The sequence below is a fragment of the Thamnophis sirtalis genome, unplaced genomic scaffold (assembly GCF_051295495.1).
Source record: "Thamnophis sirtalis isolate CommonGarterSnake01/CBP01778 unplaced genomic scaffold, rThaSir2_p1.2 scaffold_15, whole genome shotgun sequence".
Taxonomy (NCBI): domain Eukaryota; kingdom Metazoa; phylum Chordata; class Lepidosauria; order Squamata; family Natricidae; genus Thamnophis; species Thamnophis sirtalis.
This window is the reverse complement of record NW_028261395.1, coordinates 19,272,953-19,293,887: the sequence shown is the minus strand read 5'-3', so window position 1 is coordinate 19,293,887 and position 20,935 is coordinate 19,272,953. Positions and strand designations below refer to the sequence as shown.

The 20,935-nt window shown below is 47.9% G+C and overlaps 1 protein-coding gene across 2 annotated transcripts in view; it reads left to right on the top strand.

The window, feature by feature from the left end:
* The first annotated feature begins 533 nt into the window (after positions 1 to 533).
* Positions 534 to 20,935, top strand: part of ARID5B (AT-rich interaction domain 5B) — a 131,219-nt gene continuing 110,817 nt past the window's right edge. Inside the window, exons 1-2 of one of the 2 annotated variants that reach the window (XM_087702655.1) lie at positions 534 to 1,026; positions 1,369 to 1,623. In XM_087702655.1, coding sequence (XP_087558781.1) covers positions 1,006 to 1,026; positions 1,369 to 1,623 — 276 coding nt within the window. In that variant the 5' untranslated portion in view covers positions 534 to 1,005. Of the gene's footprint in view, positions 1,027 to 1,368; positions 1,624 to 2,026; positions 2,202 to 20,935 lie in introns of those variants that run through there. The other variant, XM_087702656.1, reaches the window with a different exon arrangement.

The following is a 20,935-nucleotide window of genomic DNA, read 5'->3' as shown; positions in this document are numbered from 1 at the left end:
ACGTAACCGTGTGTACGTGTGTGCCCAGGGCTTCCAGAGGGGAAGAAGGGGGGAGGCCAGCGCTGCCGCCGAAGCCCCCCACGCGCCGCGCTGGGCCCCAATATTGATTTATTGTTCGATCCGCTGCTCCAGATCGCTGGCCAGATCCCGCGATCGCTGCGCTTCCGTGGGAGTCCGCTCACCACGCCTCGGTGCTTCTGGGCCGTGTATGTGTGTGTCGGTGTGTGTGCGCGTGTGCGCCAAAGCAAACAAATGCATTAATATTTATATGTTTATATAATCGATCCCCCCCGCCGCCCCGCCCGTCTTGATATTGAAATCTTAGGGCCAGGCAGCGAATGCGAGGGATCCGATTCCGCCGAGGGAGGGGGGAGAGGGGAGAGGGGGGGCGGAATATGGCACCAAGGAAACGCAATTTAACTATCGGCCCCATCTACATGGCTAATAAAAGCAAATCTGCTGGAGAGAATTAGAAAGACGAACAGCGCCTCCGACTCCCGGCAGGAAATGTTCTTTATATTAGAGATATACAAGCAGGTCCTGTCAGATGAAGACTTCACCAGACTGCCTCTCGGCTCGGCAAAATGGAGCGGCGGCTCGCTCGGGCGCTTGGGGGGTCGGCGGGCAGCTCGGGGGAGCCGGGAGCTCGGGGGATTCGGGCAGACTGAGATTTTAAGGAACCGGCCCGAGCCCTAGCCCGCTTCCAGCCGCTCGCCTCCCCGCAGTGCCGGGCTGGCGCCTTGAACCGCATCGCCGGGGCGGGCGGACGGCAGCCGGCGAGGACGGCCCGGATTGCGCCCCGGCTGGGAAATGGGGAGGCGGCGGGAAGCGCCGCGGGGCGTTTCTGGCTCTCCGAAGCGGCCCCGGGCCGGGGGATTCGGCGTTTCGAGCGAGGCTGGCCGGCGGCGGCAGCGAGAGCCCGCTTTTCCCTGCCAGGACCTGATGCGATCCATTCAAGCCAACAAGTTTGGAGAATGTTGAGTTCAATCAATTCAGAGCGTCGAGATGGAGCCCAATTCAGTCCAGGTATTCGGTCCTCCTTGGCCCCTCCCGGCGGCGCCCCCCGCCCCCCGCCCCCCAAAGTTTCAGGGAACTTTCCCCGGGAACTGCTTGCCTCCCGACCGCTCTGCCCGAAGGGGGACAGGATGGGGGCGCCCGATGGGGTCCCTGCCCGCCGGACAGAGGGCAGACAGCCATCCCGCAGCCCCCGCCCCGCCTGGCTCCCTGTCGCCTCGCCCGAGACCCGACCCGATCCGGCAGCCGGGGGAGGGAGGGAGGCCGCGCGTTTCGGCGATGGCTCTGCGGGGGCTGATGCTTGTCTCTCTCTCTCTCTCTCCCCTCCCTTCCGCCTCCCCCTCCCCCCCGCAGTGGGTCGGCTCGCCGTGCGGACTGCACGGACCGTACATTTTCTACAAGGCGTTCCAGCTCCACCTGGGCGGCCGGACGCGGATCCTTTCCCTCGGCGACTTCTTCTTTGTGCGGTGCCGGCCCGAAGACCCCCTTTGCATAGCGGAGCTGCAGCTGCTCTGGGAGGAGCGGACCTCCCGGCAACTTTTATCCAGCTCCAAACTTTACTTCCTCCCGGAGGACACGCCGCAGGGCCGGAGGAGCCAGCACGGCGAGGTGGGAGCCCGCGTCATTCCGGGGGGAACGGGGGGGGGTTATCTGCCGGCCGGCCGGGACCCGGAGAGAGGGAGGGGGGCTTCACCCGGGACGTTGTGCAATGCACCCTCCCCCCGACTGCAGTGTTGAGTAAGCGTGGGCGTGAGAGCGGGGTCCCTGCGGCCGGGGAGGCTGCGGCAGGTTGGCAGCCCATCCAGCTCGCCTGGCAGCCGGGAGGGCGAGAAGCCGGCGGCGACTGTGGGGGCGAGCGGGGCTGGGTTCTGCCCGCCTGAAGGTGATCTTGGCTGCCAGCAGCCTCCCCGCCGCCCCCGCCCCGCTCCGATCGCCTCGTCACAGGCGCGCCGCTTCCCTTCCTCCGAGGGAGGGAGGCACCGGGGCCCGCCCCCCTCGGCCGCCAGTGGAGGTCCGTCTTCACCTGGGGCGCCTCCAACGGGCGGAGAGGGTCCGGCGGCGGTCTCGGGCTCGCTCCGATCGGCGGCGGGATGGAAGGCGGAAATTACGAAAGGCAGGCCGGGCAGCGCCAACGAGCAAAAGCGCCCCGGCAGGGTCGGCCGGCAGGATCGAGTGCAGGATGACAGGTACCGGCAGGGAGATCTCTGCAGCTCCGGTGCCCGCCACGCGACCCGCGAGGCCGGCCGCTCGCCGGGCTGCCCAATGAGGGGCGCTGCGGAGGGCGGATGCGGCACGGGAGCCTGTGGCTGGGCGGCCGGTTGCGCCTTTGCCCGAGTGCCGGAGCCGAGGAAGGGGCGCTGGGCCCGCGCGAATTCCGGCCCAAATGCGGGGCTTCCTTGGCAGAGAGCGCGGCGGGGCTTTGCGTTCCCGGCCAGGACGCGAGGGGAGAGCTCGGCAGGCAGGCAGGCGGCTTCTCCTTCGGCGCCTGGCGGGCGGGCGGGCGGCAGGAAGAGGCCGCTGGGTCTGTCCTTGTCGGGCAAGTCAAGGCGGCAACCGGAGCTTCGAGTCCCCTTCTCCGCTCCGCGGCTCTTCCCCTTGAGCGGCGTGGGGAAGGGGCCGTGCAGGGCTCTCCGCCGCCCCTCTACATTGGCAGCCAGGGAGTCCCCCGGGCCCCTGTGCAGCGCCCTCACGGGCTCTCCCCAGGGACAAGGGTGCTTGGGAAGTCATGCCTTCCGCTTGGTGGGTGAGGAGGCAGAGGGGGAGAAGAGGGGCCGCTCTTTGGTCTCCCTGGAGAAAGGAAGATGCTCCGGAGCCAGTGAAGCTGTGCCTGAATCGCTTCCTGTATAACCTTTAGATCAGGAGTGTCCAAACTTGGGAACTTTAAGACTTGTGCAGGCTGGGGAATTCTGGGAGTTGAAGTCCACAAGTCTTAAAGTTTGGACACCCCTGCTTTAGACTCACCTGCATGTAGGGTTAGATTCTAGGCATTGGCCTGTGTCGTCCCCTCCCCCAAAGAGGGCAGCCCCTCAATCCAGGAGGGGGGGGGGCGTGATCTTTCACCTCTGGAGATGGTTATTCATTTCACTGTCTCAGAATGACAAAAAAAAAACCCTCCTTTCAGGGGGTGCAGAGGACCCATTCCCCGGGTGGGGGGACAACTGTGGGCAACAAAGGCTTCTTCTCCCTCTGAAGGATCAGATAATAGAGCCCTGCGAGTGACGGGCTGAAATTTTAGATAGATAAAGATGAAATTCCTCATAATGAATATTTATAACCCAATCGAGCCTTGTTTTAATGAAAGGATGGGAAGTAGGCCACCAATCATTTTAATAGGCCTTAATGATCATCTCACATTATATGGTATGAACATGGCTGGAAATTAATCCGACGTTATGGCTGGGATGATCTCCTGCACACAGGCTCTCCTCTGCCTTCCCCACAGACCCACAGAGGGAGAGCAGCCGGCTTGCTTGTCGGGATCTGCTGGTGTCTTTTGCTGGGAACTTTAACTGTTGCGTCTGAAATATTGATGTTAGGAACACTTTTTTATCCTGGGGAGGTTGCCACAATTTTGCCCCAACACCAAGCAGGCCGAGAGTGTTCCTGGCACCCTTTTCATTTCCTGGCTGCCCTCTGCAGTTGGGAGAAGATGCCAAAGAGAGCAATGGGGCTTGGCCAGGAAGGGCCAGAGGCCTTAATTACTTGCGTAGGGTTTATTCTTTATACTATTTGTGTTGTTTGTATTTACTTGTCATGGATTGCACCAGTGAGGCTAAAGCCAATTTCATTGTATACATGATGTACAATGACAATAAAGGCTACTCTGTACAATTTACCCCCTTGAAAAAGTCTCCTTGTTCTCCTCTCCCTCTGACATCTGGGGTATAGAATCCAAAATGATTTTATCATCTTTGGTTTTATATCGTTTGGGAAGAAACATCCCATTGAGAAAAAGTGCACGGCCAAAGCAGAGCCAAAAAAGGCAGTTCAGCTTATTTCGCAGTACACGAGGCAGTTATTTCGAGTTACTTAACCACAGTGATAATTCTTTTATGTAAATGACATTAACAGCTATTTCCGAAGCAGAGAGATGGAGCCATTTTAAGTGGAGAAGCAGCCCCCTGCAACCCTTTCTAAGCCTGTGGGCATGAAAATTATTCTGGGGATAATTCATAGAGAAAAATAACAGATAGGGCTTGGAACAAGAGTGGTGTAATAAAAAGGAATTATATGTTGAGCTACCGCATAAAGTATGGCCAAAGTCACTGCCCACCTTCCCTTTCCTAAGGTGGATGATAAATCTGTAAAGTCAGGGCCTTTCTGAGGGGATCAAAGGTCAGCAAGGCGCTTATGCTGAGCCTGGTGCATGTCTGTGTGGGGCTCCTTATCACAGGTAGCCAGAGATTCAATGGGGGCTCCTTGTAGGCATCTCTGTGGGTCTGAAAAGGGATAGTGAACTGATTTCTTGGAATGTCAGGCTGGGATTCCTTCCAAGCCAAAGAAGCATGCAGATGTGTTAGGTGAAGCAAACCAGGTGTTTGAGTGATGGTGACCACCATTGGTGGCCAGTGAACAACTGACACAGCATGGCTTCCTCCCACAGGAAGGGCTCCAGAGCAGTTGTCCATGGGAGCTCAGTGGGTGTGGAAGCAACCCAAGCAGCCAAATTGTTAGTTCAACCCCTGACTTTCAAAGCATACCAGGAGACCGGACCTTCTCCTAGTGCTTCACCCCAGATTACTCGGATGTAGCTCCACTGCTTGATGCAATTGGTTTCCAGATGACTATGCAGAGCCCTTCAGAGGTTGCATCTTCCAGAGATTTCCTGGCTGTTGGAATTGCATCCCTGGAGGTTGACTCATTCTGGGGCTGTTCTCCTGCCCCTTTGCATGGATGTCTGGGCTGAGCTTGAGAGGCTTTGTCAAAGGCTGCAGCATAACAAACTTGCATTTCAGCATGGGAGCCACATGCCAGCAATAAATGATGTATGCAGGAAACAAGCCTCTGAGAGGTGTTTTCCAGCAGAAACATTGGGAAAACTGCATGGAGAAACCTGGAGTTGTGGGGGGGAGCCTGGGAGCAACAGCTTTCAGCAAAAAAAAGCAAGAAATGGGAATTATGGTCCTGAAAATGTTTAAACTCTGCATCTTGGGGGTCTCTGGTTTTACAAATGCAGTCAGGACTTCTTGGGGTCATAAAAAAGGGCCTGAAGCGGCAGGTTGCAAAGGTGACTAGGTAGACAACTCCACCAACAGTTTGCAGCTGTAAAGGATACATTTCCTAGCAGAAGATCTAGCCAAGATTGGTTGAAGCTGCCGCTATCCTTAGTCCAATATGTTGGACTTTGCACTGATAGGACCATGTGGTGCCTCCAGCCATGGTTTGCCAGTTTGAGATCCTAGATGGGCAGCACTGTGGCCATGGGCTAGGCACATAACCTAGGAGAAGGCCTGGGTGATTGTGGCCTTTGATATCATCTTCAGAGGTTAGTGAGATGCTCCCTAAAGAGTAGAAGCTCTGCCCTCCCTCCAAGAGGTGACTAAGAAGGTTGCAACTGTATGCCTTGAGCCCAAGCAGTGGTGTATTAACCATTAAGCAGCTTAAGCACGTGATTAGGGCACCAGGCCCAAAGGGGACACCCCAAAGTTGAGAAAGAAAGGAAAAACCAAGATTTGTACATTATGTTCAAAGGAGGAGGGGGGCACCAAGATTTGTCAGTGCTTAGGGCACCAGTGAGCCTTAATCTGCCACTGCCTGGAAGTGAAGTGGTAGCGATGTGGCCTGCGTGGAGAGGGACATGTATGGGACATGTGGTCCAGGAAGCAGGCAGCGATTGTTCTCCCAATGCAGTGAAAGAAGTTCCTGCTCTTCTACGTTTGTGAATTGTGTGCTTGTGGATAGCTCTGCACAGCTCAGAACTTTGTTGAAGCCTCACTTGTGGCAGATGTGCCACTTGTTAATTCTGTTATTTCAGACTGTTACTCTTGAGCTAGTTTTGTCCTTTGGAGTTGTTCTGTGTGTCTGTCCAGCCGGTTGTGCAAATCTTTCAGCAGGCAACTGTTGCTCTAAACTTCCTGCATACCTGCCAGAGCTGGTCTGGCCCAGATCAGGCTGTGTAACAGAGACTGAATCCCGAATTCCTGGGCTGAAGTGATGCCTCTGCTGGGGACATTCTGGGTAGACTCAGCTCCCCCCCCCCACCTTCAATCTTCTTACCAGCAACCACAGGGTACTCTATGGGGAGAAACAATTGAGGCTCTTCAAACTCACAGAACCACAGGTAGACAGGTAGTTCTTGACTTACAACAATTCATTTAGTAACCATTCAAAGTTGCAACAGCACTGGAAAAATATGACATGACCATTTTACACAGTTACAACCTTTGTAGCACCCCCATAGTCATATGATCAAACTTCAGATGCTTGGCAGTTGGTTCACACTTATGACCATTGCTGTCTTCCAGGGTCACTTTTTGCAACCATTGGACAAGCAAAATCAATGGGGAAGTCAGATTCACTTAACAGTCATGTTTCTAACTTAACAACTCCAGTGATTCACTTAATAATGGGGACAAGAAAGGTTGTAAAATGTGGCAAAACTCTTAACAAATGTCTCACTCAACCACAGAAATTTTGAGCTGAATTGTGGTCATAAGGCAAGGACTAGCTATACACCCCCGCTGCATTTTTTGTAGTTTGGCTTATAATGAAGCTAAGCTGGGGCCAAGACAGATCAACTGAATTGGTCCGATTGAGATGAAGCAGTGCAGGCCCTGATCCACTACAGCCTACACATTATCTCCAAGAGAAATTCCCACTGAGCTTGTGAGAACTTATTCCCTAGTACGTACAGTGTGTGGAAGCCTAGTAACACAACCTTATATATACAGTGACCAAGGAAGACGGCCGTGTAAACGCAACAAAGATTCCGAATCCTGCTGGATTCTTGGTGCCTTCATGAATACATCCATATAATTTTCCTGACAATTCAGCACCAGAGATTAAAACTGCATGAGAAATTGAAGCTTTTAAAAAAATGCTCAGCTCCTTAACTTTGGATCTGAGTTATTCTCTGCATTTTGAAACTAATTCTTTAAATTTTGCTCCATCCCTCCAAAGTGAGGTTCATTTTAGAAAGCCAACTTCCTGTCGCTCCCAGGTATCATTGGTGCTGAAATCAACTGTGGTCAGATGTTGATTGCTCCCCTCCCAGATGTCCTTCCTTTGAAGCACCAGGATGGACTCCTGAATGCCTGTCCAGATAGACCAGAAGTCTTCAAAGTTGGCAACTTCAAGACTTGTGGACTTCAACTCCTAGAAGCTCTGCTGGCTGGAGAATTCTAACAGTTAAAGTACACAAGTCTTAAAGTTGCCAAGTTTGGGGACCCCTGAGATAGACTGTGGAGCTGCTGCTGAATGAACTTGAGATGCTGGTGCATACATATGGCAAGCTTTTCTGCTAGGCTTTGTTGCTTATGGGGCTCTAATAGTGGGAAGCTCTGCCTGACCGGCTGGCCACTATAAGCAATCAAAACCACAGCTCTCATTTACTCCTTTAAAACCACGGTTTCATGATGAAAGTTGAGAAGTTGTGGCATGGTTCCCATAATTCTCGACGGAGCACCGTGGATCTTGATCTCCAAAATTCTTCTGTAGGAGAAAAGCCAGTTGTTCCCATCATGCCTAACAGCCGGACTCTGGCAGGGGAGAATTCCCCCTATTGACACATTCCTGATTTGGAGCTGCAGGTCAGTGACTCTTGAGCGTACAATTCTTGTGGTGGTGAATAAAAGCCTCTGCACATTGCACCTCAAACGTATCGAGATCCTGAGCAAGATGGAAAGTGTTTTTTAAAAATGTTTTAATTGAATGTTTTAAATAAGCAGAGGGGCAAATTAATTGAGGGTATACTTTACTTTTAGTTGCCTAGTTACGCTCTAGCATATTCCTAAGCACAAGTGAAATAAATTGACTCTCCTTTTTGTGCTCTTAATCATGCTTACTGATTTGCCTTTGGAGCAAAGGTACCCAGGCTTGTGCAGGGCTTCTCATGGGTGTGTGTACCAAATGCTGAGGAGGCAGAGATATTGGTCTTGCTGGCACTTGGGGGTCTTCTACATGGAAGGGGAGTTACCGAAAGCAATGGTTCTCCAAGGTGTGTAATTTCCCAAGCTCGACCCCACAGGCTCCACATCCTTCAGGGTGGTTTTATGACAGCTCCACCCAGCTTGGACCCTAGAGAAGCTGGTCTGGGTCAAATTGGGCATTTCTGGTCTCTGATTCAGAGCTTTTGAGACTAGGTTCTGTGAGAACTTGATGGTGATCCATGAAAGCTGAAAAGCAAAAAGAAAAAGTTCAGACAAATGGAGCCAGTTTTCTACCTTTGCCACCTGTTCAGTGGTTCTGGGAATTGAAAAGAAAAATAACCTGGCCTTGAAATCCCCTGTTCTAGACCATGAGTACATTGTAAGAAGTTCTAGGTGAGATCAGCTTTTGGTGGCCTTCAACTCCTGGCAGGGAGGCTGGATTTGCAGAATTAGATGCCAAGGGTGCTGCTGATATTTCATGGGAGTTTGCGCGCAGCAACCCAGTGTAACACATAGATCTGGCTGGTGAATTCAGGGAGTTGAAGTTCACACATCCCCAAGTTGAGAAACACTGCAGTAAATAATACTGAGTTCCTATAAATATTCCTGAGATTATATGCATGTGATTCTGTTCAAAAATGTCACTAACTGTTGGACTCGTTAGCTTCATCCACTGACACTTCCACTGAATAATTGTTAGGGGTAGTTTTATTCTCTAAGGACAAATCTAAATTAGTGATCTAATTATTTGGGGGTATTTTGCTTTCTTTTTTCAAAATTATTTGGATATTAGTGTTCCCTTTTCATAAAACCAATTCATTTCTTCTGCCTGGGGTTGTTAGAGTGACAGAGTTTAAATCTTGGGTTCCTTCTGCACATTTTAATGTTGATGCTGAATAATGTCCTGATTGATTGTGATATCAGACAATGGAAGATTATGGCAAAGACCCAGCCACACATGCTCAATCGAATTATGTGAAAACTGCCCCATTGTTCTGTTGTACTGAGAAACAAGTAAATTATTTACAGATATTTGCTAATTAAAGCACATATTGTTTTTCCCAGCACAATGGGACACAATGCAAACAAAAGCCAAAAAAGAAATCTGCATACATAATTTCACTGGGCGAATGCAGAGGGCAACCCTTCTTGCGAAGAAAAACAGGTCTGTCATCTGCCCAGAAAGGACTCTTCTTGGGGTAATGAGAGCAGGCAGGGAGAGCAGCCCGCTGGGGGTCCGAGGGCCACGACCTCCATGATTCCCCACACTTCAGTGGCAACTTCTTGTTCATCTCAGTCCCCAGTACATGCTGGCCTGATAGTGAAATGGTGTTGAAGCATTTTGAGATTTGATGTCACCCTCCTGAAAGGCAGATGCCATAACAGCTACTTGAAGGCAGTTGTCCTGTTTGAGACCAGCAGGGTGGAGAGCTCAGGCAGCTCATCCTAGAAACCTTCCTAGGTGAAGCTGGGCTTCCGCTGACCAAAGGAGGTCTAGGATGGACCTTCCACTATCCCCAGACTGACCAAGGGGATGTGGGACAGCTCTGGAGCAGGACTGGGGCTAGTGGGGAAAAGGGAAGGGAGTGAAGGTCCTTCAGTTCCCACCAAGCATGAGAAGATAGCAGACGAAGGCCTCCAAAACTCTTGAACAGTGTTGCTTGGCCCACAGCCCTCCCCTTGCAAAGTGAGCGTGTGGTTGATTTTTGAAGTAACTCAGGAGCCCTAGATTCTCTCCCAGGGAAGGGTGTCTAAGGCGTAGCATAGCCCAACTTGGCTAAGTCCTTTGATTTCAGATTCACATCATTGTGGTGCAGGATGGATCATTGGGAAGTGGAGTGCAAGGCTCTTCCAGTACAATCAGTTGAGAAATCCACCTCTCTGTGCTTGTGGATCATGTCAGGTTGTTGAATTCCTGGATCCAGCCCGTTAAGTCAGGCTTCATATTCCAGCAGTAGAACAAAACCAGACTTGGAGCAATAGATGTGAAGGGTGTTGAACAGTGAAAGGTGCTGTACAAATGCTGATGACAATTATCTGAAACCGTGTAAGTTGCACAGTCATATTCCACAGATGGGGGAACCTGCTGTCTGTCTTCCAGAATGCCATATGTGCCATTTCTGTGCAAAACTACAAATGGCAAGTCTTTATATCTCAGAAACAATTGTCAGTTAATTAAGCCTCCAATTTGCATGTGTTCAGGTTCTGTAATCATAGCGTTCTGGTGTGTCTGTGTGGTTTTTTAATGCCAAACTTCTGTTGGCTGAATTTGAGATCGTCCCTCCTGCTAGAAAAGCTGCCGCTCATCTGGGATGAGAAATGGGCCTTTGAGGAACAATCTGAATGTTCAGCCAAATTGCGCTCTTCAAAAGGGACATGTTGGATGAATTCGGGAACTGAAAGATTTGGAAACTCAGTGTTGCCTGGGGTCTCTTCCTGGCTTTCACCTTCTCAGTGTTCTCAGAGGTGACCAAGGATCACATCTGAAGATGGGAAGCAGTTAAAGCTTTGCTTTCTGCTGGTTTTAGTAGATCTGAGAATTAGAATAATTTTTATCTAGAGGTGGTAAAAGTCTTCTCCTAAAGGTTACTCCCTAGAAAAAGGGAAGCAGCTCCCTTGAAGGAATCTTCCAGCTGTGTCAAATGGACAAATAGATCCAGTCAAGGAAGCCTCTCATTAGTTAGGAGCTTCCCATAAAGCTGAACTTGGTTTTGGAGAAGTTCTCAAGAGGGTTGCAGCACCCTTTCTCTGCTCCTGAAGAATACTGCCTCAGTACCCTTGCATATGGCCAACAGAGAGTCTTCTGGCATGCAATTTGGGCAATGCTGTGCCACAATGTTGATTAGGATTAGGAGCAAGGAGGAAATCAGGAGCTGACATGAGACCCTGATGTTAGCCAATCCTGACGGATCCTGGAATGTGATCAAGAGATGAGTTTTGCAAGTGTGGGATCAACTTCCAAGCCACTGACCTACAATTTGTTTGACATGAGTGGCTGCATGGCATAAAAAGCTGAGCATATGTAAATAACTAAATGTTTAATCTGAGTTCAGTGTTGTTACTATTTTAAACATACACAGAGCCAAGGGTGCAGCCTGGGTGGTTTATGTATGCATCAAGAAATAACGGGTAACATCGGTGGGCTTTCTTTTCATTTCCTAAAGAACTGGGTAAATAGTCTGTAGCCAAACTCAAGTTCCTGTTTGTGTTTTCCTCATTCTTTAAATCTCAGCCCTGCTTTGTTTGTTCGTGTATTTAAAGGGAGCTGTGGCAGATTTGCCAGTTTTTCTTCCAAAAGGATTGCTGTTCTGAGTTCTTAATTCTAGGGGTAGACGCAGACAAAATGTAGCAGAAGAACCCACGGAGAATTAGGGAAAAATCTGGAGTCATGGTGGGTGGCCTCCTGATTCAGTGTACTTCAGAATGGAGCATGGGCAGCCCGGATAGCAAATGGTGGCCATCTCTGAACACCTAGCCTAGATTTTATGATCAATAAAAAGTTGGTCCTGAGGGGCGGAGGGTGTCAGAATATTAGGAATGCCAGCTCTTCTCTACCCTGGATGAACATAAATGCCTATTTAAAAGTGGAGAAGACCATCAGTGGCTGCTAATGATCTGAATGGGAGTTAAGAACATGCAAGTCTTAGCCGAGAACCATACCTGCTTCTCTCTGTCTCCAGGGCATTTGGATTCCCACAAAGGAAGCTCTGCCTTTAATTCACATTGGTTCATTATTAGTTCTTCTGGAGAGGCCCTTCCCTCTGGCCATAGGGGGGACCCAGCTGAAAGCTGACCATGCTCCATAGACCACCAGGGACTTTCTCAGAAGAGCAGCCATTCTGGCAGGCTCCCCCACAGCCAGCCATTCATAGCTGAAGATGAAAATTACTCCTCACAAGTTTTTCTACATCCACAGGAACACCTTTGATTTTTTTGAGGCGTTGGGGATGAGGAAGTGGAGAGCATCCTTCTAGCAAAAGCCTCAGCTGCCGCTGACCCTTATTTTTATTTTTTCAAAAAACCTTTGGGGTCTGTTTAGGGCCTGAGCAGTTCTGGCCATAGAATTGCTGTCACCTATCCATTTAATTCTTTTCTAATCAAAGGAATCTGAATTAAACAAATCAGCAAGACATGCAGCTTACGGAGTGCCAAACCCATCTGCTTCCAAGAGAAGCATGTTGAAGTTTGAGACCCAAAGTCTGAAGGCTTTGGGTCTCCCAAATCGGTTTTGCTGATTCCATCGGGGATCTATCCTAGCTCTATCAATCTAGGTCAGTGATGGCCATCCTTTTTGGCTCTGAGTGCCCAAACCGGAACCCACGTGCACATACCAGAGCACCAGAAGCTCGAAGAGCAGCTGGCAACTGCGCACTTGCCCACAGAGAGGCCTCTGCATGCCGCCTCTGGTGCACGTGCCATAGGTTTGCCATCACAGATCTAGATTAATCCCAGCGGCTTCTTGATGCTTGTGGCGCACATCAGGTGGACCCAGGGTGACAAATAAGAAGGAGGCCTTAAACTACCCGAGTGTCAATCCACTTTACCTATAATTTCAGAGTAGTTACAGTTTTTAATTAGACCTCATTTTCTGCAGTCTTCAGCTTCATTGGATTGTTTGGAGCACTGACACTTTGCCAAAAGTAAATAATATACAGGTAGTGGGGAGGGAATGGAGATTTTGCAGTGTCCTTCCCTTGGAGTGGGGAAGGAATAGAGATTTTACAGTATTCTTCCCCTGGAGTGGGGAGGGAATGGAGATTTTACAATATCCTTCCCCTGGAGTGGGGAGGGAATAGAGGTTTTACAATATCCTTCCCCTGGAGTGGGAAGGGAATGGAGATTTTGCATTGTCCTTCCCTTGGAGTGGGGAAGGAATAGAGATTTTACAGTATCCTTCCCCTGGAGCAGGGAGGGAATGGAGATTTTGCAGTGTCCTTCCCTTGGAGTGGGGAAGGAATAGAGATTTTACAGTATCCTTCCCCTGGAGTGTGGAGGGAATGGGGATTTTGCAGTATCCTTACCCTGCCACACCCACCAAGCCACAGCCACAGAACCGGTAGTAAATTGTTTTTAATTTCACCACTGCTAGAAAGGCATCAGAACAGTTGGGGAGGTCATGAAGGGAAATGAGAGAAACAACTTTCAATGCCTGCAACGTCACTTATGAATCATTCTAAGTAGCCTTCAGGAAGCCTATTTTGTGCGTATTTAAATAGTTTGTTTAAAGTAGCATTGTGAATGTAAAATAATTCGGAGTGGCGGAGGAAATGAAGTCTTGGGCCTGTTTGAAAGTTCCCATTAATCCTATCTCCCAAGACTTACATGGGGAATGACAGTCACTAAAACCTGTCTAAACAAATTGGCTGTACAACTTAGGATGTTGAATTGGCTTGTTCAAAGCAAGCCACAGTTTGTTATTGATGCTCAAGAGGTCCTCCTCAAGGAAAGATTACACAACAAGCAGTGCTGAAAGGATAAGAGAGAGGCAAGCCTGCAGCCAGAACTTCCCCAGAGCCAAACTAGCCCTTTGCTTTAGACCAGGGGTGTCCAAACTTGGGAACTTTAAGACTTGTGGACTTCAACTCCCAGAATTTCCCAGCCAGCCATGGAGTTGAAGTCCACAAGTCTTAAAGTTTCCAAGTTTGGATGCCCCTGCTTTAGATGGCTAAAATGGGGCATGAAATATGAATTCTCACTTAACTTTCAGAGTGGGTCAACTTGTCCAGACCCAGCAGGCAGTTTTGACAAACGTGGCTTTCTATTTACCTCCTGTTCCCCCTGCCCCCCCCCACTTCAGTACAAATTTAGATATAAATTATTGCCATTGCTTGAATGGCACATCAGTTGTCAAAACAGGTGCTGTCTGAAACAAAAGCATCATTCAATGCAGAAATCCATTTTTATCACAGGAGTTCTCCCTAGCAGTGGCAATTTTAATTTCTCCCATCTTAACATGTGCTTCCTTATCTTAATAGCTTTAAATAACATGCAATTCATATCTTATAATAATACTCAAGCATTTTACGTTTTTCTCAATCTTAAAAAGTTTTCTCCATCAGATGGAAAGTGGGATATTTCTCTTCAGGGGTATCAAAGAGTCCCCCAATCGTTTGTCCCAGCAGAACCTCTAATGATGCAGGTGTCCTTGCCACTGTCTACTACACAACCAAGGTGAAGTCTGGCCTCAGGTTGATAAACCTCTAGGCTCTTCCTAATAAGCAGCAAGAATCCCCCCTCCCAAGTTTTGACTCCAAGCCCAAGATAATCTGAGTAGCAAAGACAACCAGCAAGAGCAGTGGTGAAATTCTAATATTTTTACTACCGGTTCTGTGGGTGTGGCTTGGTGCGCGTGACAGAGGAAGGATACTGCAAAATCTCCATTTCTTCCCCACTCTGCGGCCAGCCATAGGTGGTACTTGCCAGTTCTCCAAACTACTCAAAATTCCTGCTACTGGTTCTCCAGAACCTGTCAGAACCTGCTGGACTTCACCCCTGAGCAAGAGGATGGGATGCTTTTAAGATCTGCACTTCTTGCCCTTAGGTGAGAGACCATACCACAGAAGGCCCAGTTCAATGGGTGTTGTGTCAAGAAATTCACCAAGAGATGCAGGATGTCTATTTAACACTTGCTCATCATGGCTAATAGAAGAGATTGTTTACTTGTTCTTCACTTGCAAGAGAGTGTAATCTCTCTCAACTTTCAATACAAGATTAGAAGCTGTCCAGCAAGCAGCTCAGTGTGTTTTCCTTGGACAATTTTTATTTGAGGGATTGCCTCCTTTGTTTTTTCCTCTTTTTTTTTTCATGGGAGATCTTTTCGTCCTCAGCACTGGCTTACTGGAGCTGAAACTAAATTATGTTGAGCTGTCTCTTTATGTTTGTTTTAACGACTCATGTGGATGTTTATTTATTTTTAAAAATGTATTGATTCAGTTTCAGTCTGCCCAACTCCTCAATGACACTGGATGGATTACAATAAAAAATAGGAGGGAAAAGCCACAACAAATATCAAAGAACACAGCCAACCAGAAGGCTAACTCCGTCTGACAAAAAGCCAAACCAGAACCTTAAGGGCTTCTCAGCCATCCTAAATTGGAGATTAACCAGATTTTTAATAGTTTTTGGAAAGCCATTAAGATGGCAGCAATGTGGACCTCTGACAAGATAACGTGCCATTCATGAAGAGTCACAATTCTCTGTAAAATCACATTGTTTTATCAAAAAGACCCCAAATGTTCCCACTCTGCCTGGGCAGTGGGCATGATCTCTCCATCCTATCCACGCCGATTAAAAGTGTCCATGGAAAAGGAAGGAGAACCGCCACAAGAGAATGCCTTCCTCCCTGAGACACCAGAGCTGGTCCAAAAGGATGCCATGGTCAACAAAGGCTGGTGGGAGATCAAGGAGCCCCAGGATGGATTCACCATCTTCATCCCAGATCTGCCTGGGTTTATTGACTGCCACAGTGCCTCTCCACTGATCCCTGTCCTGAAATTTGACTGAATGTATAGATGATTTATTTTCTCCAGCCTGGTCAACCCCCCAGCCCACTTCTTCCCAAAGGCTGAAGACTAGATGGAAGTCGTTGGGATGATGGGGGTTTAGAGGAATTTTATTTCCCAACATTCAAACGGAGGCACATGGTTTCACTTCATATAAAATTAAATGGGGAGGGGAGGAATGGCTTCCTTTGAGAGTCTCATCTGATCAGTGTGTAAGTCTGCAGAGCCCAAATAAAAATCCTTGAGAGAGATCCGTTATGGTTCTCCTGCCTTACTTACAATTGGCCCACTGAGGCTGCTAATTGTCCCACCTGTCCTAAAACAGTCAGTCATGTACGCTTCTTCCTAAAAGTTCAGATTCTCAAAACCAAACAGATTATGTGAAGCAGGAATCCCAGCATTATTGTACAATATACCTGGACATTTTCAATGGCAAAATCTGGGGTTTTATGTGACTTTGGGAATATTTATAATGACATGAAGGATTCATTTATCCCAATAAGAAGGGCAGATATTAGAGTCAAATCTTCTTTAATATACCTCTAGTTCCTCCTTTGTGGTTGTCCAAGAAGAAGTACACCCTTCTTGTAAATGTATAAATATTACAAATGCAACTGGGATTCAGGGAATGACTCCTTATCCCCTCCAATGTTGGGGTAGACCTGAGACTCATGAGATCCTTGGAAGGATGATGGTAATTGCTTCAAATTTAGATTGGAGGTTTGCTTTGATGCCTCAATTAATGTATCACGGTTGTTTTTAAACTTTGTTTTCATGCTGGTGGTGTTATGCATTCTGGGGGAATTATTCCACCAGGTTTGTGAGTGGCCACATACGTTTTCTATGTGGACTAGGAAGCCCATATTGTACGTAAACCCAGAGGCACATATTTAGCACAAAATAAATTATTGGAGGTTACCAGAAGAAGGAAAAACAGCTGGTCTCCGGCCAGAGTTCATCTGCTTATGAGGAGGGATGTCTAAAAGCCCTTCCTTTCCCACCTTCACACAGAGGTTGAACCAGGCTGGGCAGCAAACAGAGGTAATCCCTGTAGGGGCTTCGGAGTTGTGTCCCTCAAATGTTGCAGTTGGTGGTGAAGCCGTTGCCTCTGCTGTCTCCTGGGGCAGCTCTGGCCTCCTTGGAATAGGCCTTTTGCAGAGGAAATTGAGAAAAAAAGGTGGGGAGAGAGCGAGAGAAGTTATATTATCAGCGGGAAAGTGTATCTCTCATAACTGATGATAATTAGCACTATAATCTTCAGTCCAAATAGACAATTAGACAAAATAATTATGTCTCTACAAGATGTCTGTATAATGTTAGTAACTTAGTATGTTTCAGCAACCTAAATTATTCTGTTCTTCTATTATGATAGGTTGACTATGATTTCCCCCCATAGAATTTAATTAATCTCCCCATTCTAAGTATCGATTAAAACTAGGGAGGCTTCAATACTCGTATTTTTTCACATGTATAGGCAAGACTGAGAGGTTGTGATCTGGTCGTGCATGAGCAGGTCTGATACTCATAAACAATTATGGCTGTTATTTTCTCAAACAAAACAGCCACTCAGTTTCCAGCTCTCTTCAAAGTGTAGTCACAATGCAGTTTTCAAAAAGAGACACTCCTGCCCCATCAAAATCCCTGTTTACTCTCTGCCCCTCCTGCAGGCTCCCACTTTTCCTTTGGGCCTGTCCCTCCAAATTGTGTGCAGACTTAGCCCACCAAAGGGTCTTCTCTTGATCTCACAGGTGTTTTTCTGTCACCTCCTGGTTCAGGATTATGCAAGTGAAAGAGTCAGCTTGTCTGGAAGGCATTAGCCCATCAAAGGCAAGGGATACCTGCGCAGCAGTGGTGGGATTACCTTCCCTACCAGTTCGCAAATGTGAGTGCATGAGCTGCATCTGCGTATGTGCATTGCCTTCTGCGCATGTGCAGTGCTCATGCATTATGTTGGGGTGTGTGGGCGGAGCCTCCCGCAGCCACCGCTACCAGTTCACCCAAACCGGAGAGAAGCGTCTGAATCTCCACCTCTGCCACGCAGCCCAATATTTACCATCTCAGCATTGCTTTCAAAAGTATATATTTTTCGAGTTTATGTGCCAACTGTCATGTATTAATCAAAATAAGCTTAAGCCTGGCGATGGTAAAGGCACTTTACAGTGGCCTTGAGTAGACAGAAATTAGGAATAGAGAATTATAATTGGAACTGAAGGGACGTAATTTGTTCAAAAGGAAGTGAAGTAGTAAAAATGGGGAAGAAGCTGCCCTATGAGTTGAAAGTACCCACTTCTGCTCAGAAATTTGGGAATAAAATCTGGTAGTGCAGCAAAGAACATTTGAGTTAGAAAATGGGGTTGGGGGAAACCTATCAAATTGATGCAATTGTTAGGGCCTATAATTGCCTGCCCATCGCAATAGATGTGGACAGTGCTTCCTACAAGCAAGTTGAAGCTCTTTCAAAGTTGTAGTGATGGGAACATTCATCAAAGAGATATTGGACGAAAGAAAAAGTACAGAGAAGAGCAACAAAGATGATGAGGGGACTGGAGGCTAAAACATATGATGAATGGTTGGAGAAATTGAATATGTCTAGTTTAATGAAAAGAAGGACATGAAAGCAGCGTTGCAATATTTGAAGTGCTGTCACAAAAAAGAGGGGAATCAACCTATTCTCTAAAGCACCAGAGGGTAGAACAAGAAGCAATGGATGGAAACTAATCCAGGAGAAAAGCAATCTAGAACTAAGGAGGAATTTCCTGACAGTTAGAACAATTAACCAGTGGAACAACTTGCCTCCAGAAGTTGTAAATGCTCCAACACTGGAAGTGTTTAAGAAGAGATTGGACAACCATTTGTCTGAAATGGTATAGGGTTTCCTGCCTCAACAGGGGGTTGGACTAGAAGACCTCCAAGGCCCCTTCTAGCTCTGTTATTCTATTATTCTGTTAAAAACTCTGTTGTGATTGTTCTAGTTGACGCCTTTCTCCAGGAGAGATGGAAGAATTAACTCAGTGGAGAAGACTGAGAAATGGAAATATCCGGGATATTGGAAAAGGCCAAGTATAGTTGAGTGTATACCTTGGACTTCAAAAAGGGGGCTTTTAAAGCCAGGGTAGCAAAAGGAGGGTTCTGTGGCAGAAAAACCTCAAACTAGAGCAAGTTAATGTAGCAACAATACACTTTGGCTTAGGGAAGACATGAAAAGCATTCATGGAGGACAGGGGTCCCAAACTTGGCAGCTTTAAGACTTGTGGACTTCAACTCCAAGGTCAAAACCAGGAAACAGGGTCACCCATTTAAGAAACAGGAAGGCCACTTCTAACCACAAGAAAGATGGAACCAGTGATTAGGGGAGGTATCTAAGCAGAGCCAATCCCCCATTTGCCTGGATCAGAGGTGGCATTCAGCAGGTTCTGACCGGTTCTGGAAAACCAGTAGCAGAAATCTTGAGTAGTTTAGAGAACCGCCAAATATCACCTGTGGCTGGCCCCACCCCCATCTATTCTCTGCCTCCCGAGTCCCAGCTGATTGGGAGGAAATGGGGATTTTGCAGTATCCTTCCCCTGCCACACCCACCAAGCCACACCCACCAAGTCACACCACGGCCACAGAACCGGCAGTACAAAATTTTTGAATCCCACCATTGGCCTGGATGCTTTCATTTGGAATCCTCTGCTGGGCAGGAGATTAGACTGAATGATCTCCTGGACTCCTTCCAGTTCTAGGATGGCTGTTGCTAGGATCGGGCAGATCCTTTCAGTGGAGGAGAAGAACCTCCACCCAGAAGACCCTCCAACCCAGGAGGAGGAGAAAGCGGCACACCATGGTTCCTGCTTAGGTTATCTAGATCTAAACTGGGAGGGGTCTGCCCAGGGTCTGCCAAATTCTGAGCACCAAATTATGCTGTTAGCTGCCACAGGTTTAATGCAGTTGGGGCTGGATTCAGCCAGAGTGTAAAGATTTCCCAGCCCTGGGGAGGCCAGAAATGCAAATGCCAGAAAATGCTAAGCATTTCCAATTCTCCCATCAAAGGTGCTTTAGTTGAATTGGCTGTATTAATATTATTAATATTGTCACATGCCATTTTGCCATAGAGACCTTTTGTTCTGGTCCTGTATACTGATGGAAATGATGATAATTATAATAAGGTTAGATTATGGTGATTACACTGTGTTGCAGGCACGCCACTGTAACCTGTGGCATTTTATAGTTATTGTTTAATAATAGCATCACAGCAAGTTCCTCCAGGTGTCATGTAAACTAAACACAACATTTATAAATGGAATTAAAACCCACACTATCAGCAGTTGCAGGAAAGAGTCAAGACAGCAGTTTTGGCCACCCGAAAAATCCCCAGCTCCACACTGGAGCCATGCGTCTTTTGGGCTAAATCAAGTCTCAATGCAGAAAGCAAAGTTCACACTCACTTTTCATCAATGGAACAAGAGATTCCACTCCACTGAGGAGCTTCCACTTGGGAAGAGGGACAGCAGGGTCAAAGGAGAATGGGCTAAGATCTGTTTTCATTTGAATCTGATTTTAGTGGCCAAATAGATCTGATGGTCCATGGTTCCTGAGTTGAGCTTCATTTGCTTGTGAGATGGAGTTGTCGGTTTCTGGCAGTACAGAATGTATAGTCTTTCTGCAGGTGCCTTGCATGGCTTAGACTCTGGGCATCATCCCTGGAGCCTCAATAACAGGGTTATTCGTTCCTGATGGAGTCATGATTGCACTCATCTTTTAGTTATTCAATGGTCAACTTTGTTCACTTGGGATGCCAACAAAGGGTTAGCCTTGGGAGTTCCTAAACAGGAGGAGGTGAGCACCTGGCAATGGAAGTGCCACTGCCTTTGCCCCTTTAGAAGCAGCCCTGTATCGCCTGGTCTGGCGCCCAGATCCTTCCGAAAACAGCAACCTTGGCCTGGCTGAGCCTTGGGGAAGAAACGCATCAGGCTAAGAGTCGTGGTTCCTGGGAAGATCACGCTTGCATAAGGCCCCTTAAAAGTGCCAGGCAAGATTTATGGAGCATTGGCACATGACATGGCTTTTAGCATATTTCCTGTTGGGAAATATTTCCTGTTGTTGGACAGCAAATCCCATGATTCCCAGCCAAAATGACCATACAGAATTAAGTTGTAATTGCTTGCATAATGTATGAAGCCACCCCTTGTTACCCATAATTCCCATACTGGTTGAGAATATGAGAGTTGATGTCTAAGGTACCTGGAAGACATTGAATGGGGTATTTAAAAATCGCTGATTGCTGAACCTGGCAATATTGGGCATTCTTGCTTGGATATCTCATGAAATGTTGCCTCTTGACCTTTAAAA